The sequence below is a fragment of the Antrostomus carolinensis genome, unplaced genomic scaffold, assembly GCF_000700745.2.
Source record: "Antrostomus carolinensis isolate BGI_N321 unplaced genomic scaffold, ASM70074v2 scaffold16433, whole genome shotgun sequence".
Lineage (NCBI taxonomy): Eukaryota > Metazoa > Chordata > Aves > Caprimulgiformes > Caprimulgidae > Antrostomus > Antrostomus carolinensis.
Window position 1 is genome coordinate 19,675 of NW_010304632.1, and position 3,057 is coordinate 22,731.

General features: G+C 35.4%; 1 protein-coding gene across 1 annotated transcript in view; it reads right to left on the reverse strand.

Moving 5' to 3' along the window:
- Positions 1–869: 869 nt before the first annotated feature.
- MKKS (MKKS centrosomal shuttling protein) overlaps positions 870–3,057 on the reverse strand; it is a 3,832-nt gene continuing 1,644 nt past the window's right edge. Inside the window, exons 2-4 of the mRNA XM_010164524.1 lie at positions 2,679–2,854; positions 1,773–1,883; positions 870–1,310 (exon numbers count right to left, since the gene is read on the reverse strand). Coding sequence (XP_010162826.1) covers positions 870–1,310; positions 1,773–1,883; positions 2,679–2,854 — 728 coding nt within the window. The remainder of the gene's footprint in view (positions 1,311–1,772; positions 1,884–2,678; positions 2,855–3,057) is intronic.

The window sequence follows — 3,057 nt, forward strand, 5'->3', positions numbered from 1 at the left end:
AACATTATTTATAAACTTTCCTGTATTCCACAGGAGACAATCAAGGTCTACTTTATAAAAGTTTTTTTTTCCACACGGTGTGCCATTTCTTTTCAAATCTTTCATTACCTACCTGCCGCCTTAAGATCTCCAGGTTGAGATTTAATAATTTGCTAAATAAATTACATGAGATTTTAAGTCTTACAGTCATTTAGAAAGAGAAAGTGCATATAGTATATGGTTATAAGATCTTCAGAACAAAATTTGAAAACAAGTGGCTCAAGACATTTGCTAAGGAAAGCCTTCTTTTTTACCTACAAATTAAAAAATAGCACTAATAAAGCTCTGCTGCAATACAAAAGTCTGTTTGAATGTGTAAAGCTTTTGCTGAGACTACATAAATTCTAATCCATAACATATGTTTTCTCAGCAAGTGAATCCATTTTCCCCATCCCTCTGAAGTTGCCACAGAGCTAACAGAAACATCCCAAACTTTGCTTAACACAGAGGGAATATCATTAAGTCTCTTTAAAGTCAGCACTTACTTACTGAAGGAGAACATTCAAATCTCCCAGAAGGACACAAGAAACTCAATTTTTCAAGTGTTACTCACTCTTCTGAATACGCTAATTTGAATACTCCTAAGTTATATGATTCACTGTATATTTGGCTAATCATTTAACAGTTCCTAACAAAATGTTAAATATTTAAAGATGCTTGAGGGAACAGCAGATTAACAATCAGAAGAGTATTTAATGGCCAACTGATTGATTTAAAATTTCTTGTCTGTTGTCCATATTCTAACCATTTAAAGTATCTTTATATGTTCTACATTATCCTGCTTTCAATTAAGTATTTTGCTGTGCAACACAATTCACATAAGATCAGAGCTAATTTTGATCTTCAATTACATATGAGAGATCCAAAATCAGATTGGCTGTCTCCACAGCTACTTGTAGTCCACTACACTTTGCAGCAAAACAGTCCAATGTCAGAAAGTCAGCGACCTTTACCGAGGGCTCTTCAGGCCAGCCCTGGATAACAGGAGAGCCAAACTGGCCTCTCAAAAGCCTCCAGTTGAGATTCTCGGTGTTACCATTAATTCCACAGCCACATTTTGAAACTAAATCTGACCAATTAGAGACAGAAGGAAAACCAGATGGAACAAACCAACAGTGTCCATAAACCATGTCTGTAAGAATTTCTCCACCATCATGATTCAGAGAGCAAGCTACAGACTCCAGGGAATGACAAAAACCATCAGCAACCAATTGGTATTCCGTCTGAGAACAATCCATATCTTTAAAAGCGCTGGTGGATAGACTACAACTCTAAAAGAGACCACAAAATCAGGAAATTAGAACACTTAGAGAAATAATTTTAAACAAGCATATAGACTAGTTGCCTTTTTATTAAACACATGGTTCAGCCTTAACTAAAAAAAATTGTTTGCATGATGATTATTCCACAATAGGAAAGATTTCTAGACAAGTCAAAGCTGAGTTCTGCATGATTATCCTTCAACATAAAAATTCCTCACATTTTTATTTTAACACTTAAAAAATAAGCACTTACTGTAATAGACACCTAAAGAAAGATTAACAAGTACAAATATGGTATTAACAAAAGTCTGAAATTAGCACTAAGTGCTTCAAAAAGATCCCTTTGTTTTAGACAGTGAAAATGTAACATCGATCTAGAAAAGACACGTGCTTCAACTGTAGCAGTGATTCTACGTAAATTCTTGTTTCTTAAGCATATCAAGCAGCTTTAAAAAAACTTGTCTTACATACCTTGTGTCTTATGTACGAAGCCAAGTGAGTTTCTGTACAGCCACCTCCTAACAATGCCAAAGGTTCCTTGATCGTTAACTGTAACACATGTTCTGCAGTTTCGCAGGCACGCTGAAAACCATATGAATTTGTCATGAGACGTATCGTGATTAGTAGGATTTTTCCCTATTGAAAAAACTACTGGAATAAAATTTTCAGTAGTTTCTGAGACAGACTTCATAAAATTGAATTACATGTGGCTATAAAGCTGCTGGGTGATTTCCAAAACCATGTTTACTTAATGAAAAATTGTCCTTATTTGTCCACATGCAGTATGGAAAAACAGAAATAATAAAAAAAAAGCTCTATTTTATTCCTTCTTTTGCAAAACAGGGTTTTATATGAAAATTCAGTCACCATCAATGACATTTCTAGAGCAACTACTCAATGCAAAACTATGCTTGACTACCACTGCAGGTATTGCTGCTGGCCTTTTGCTAGGCCATTTTTTCTTTATGCTCTCATGCACCAAGTAATGAGAATAAAAATGTTTATCCAGCACTAGCCTCAAGAACAGGTGAAAAATGTTTCTGTCTCTGAACAACTTCCTGTATTAAAATAGAGGCATTAAATGAAGAGGAACACTTCAAGGAGTTTCAAATTCTGGAAACAAGGGTGCTTCTGAATGACTATCTTGAAACTGTAAACCTAAACTCTTAACTAAGCTCCATTTATGTTCTGAAAAATCACTTTTCTAAACTCACTGTAACTATATTTCTTATTACTTTATTTTGCCATTATCAATGATGTTCTCAAAGCAAGTCTGAACTGAAACCAAAACACGGCTCTTCTAACTACTGAGAAGAAAATTAACTCTACCTAGCCAAACCAGGACAAAAACATAAGATTTCAAGAAAATTTGCCTACCTTCAATTCATCCCATGCTGTTTCATTTCTGTTACACAGAATCAAGCTGCAGATAACTGTGTCATTAGGAATTAGATGCACAAAATGTTTTGAAGCAAAACTCTCAATGCAAACATCTTTCAAACTGCCATAACAGCTGGGAGACAACGAATGTATGGAAGCTATAGGCTTTGAACCTGTCCAATTAAGAAAAGCAGAGGACAGTATGTGTTACTGTCACCAGAAGAGCTATCTGTTGCATTTCATAAAGCATCAACTTTTTTCTTCTTGGCTTTTTAAATTGTAGATCCTCCTCAATACAGTATCACAGAATGGTGGGGGTTGGAAGGGACCTCAGGAGATCATCCAGTCCAACCCCCCTGCCAAAGCAGGTTCCCTA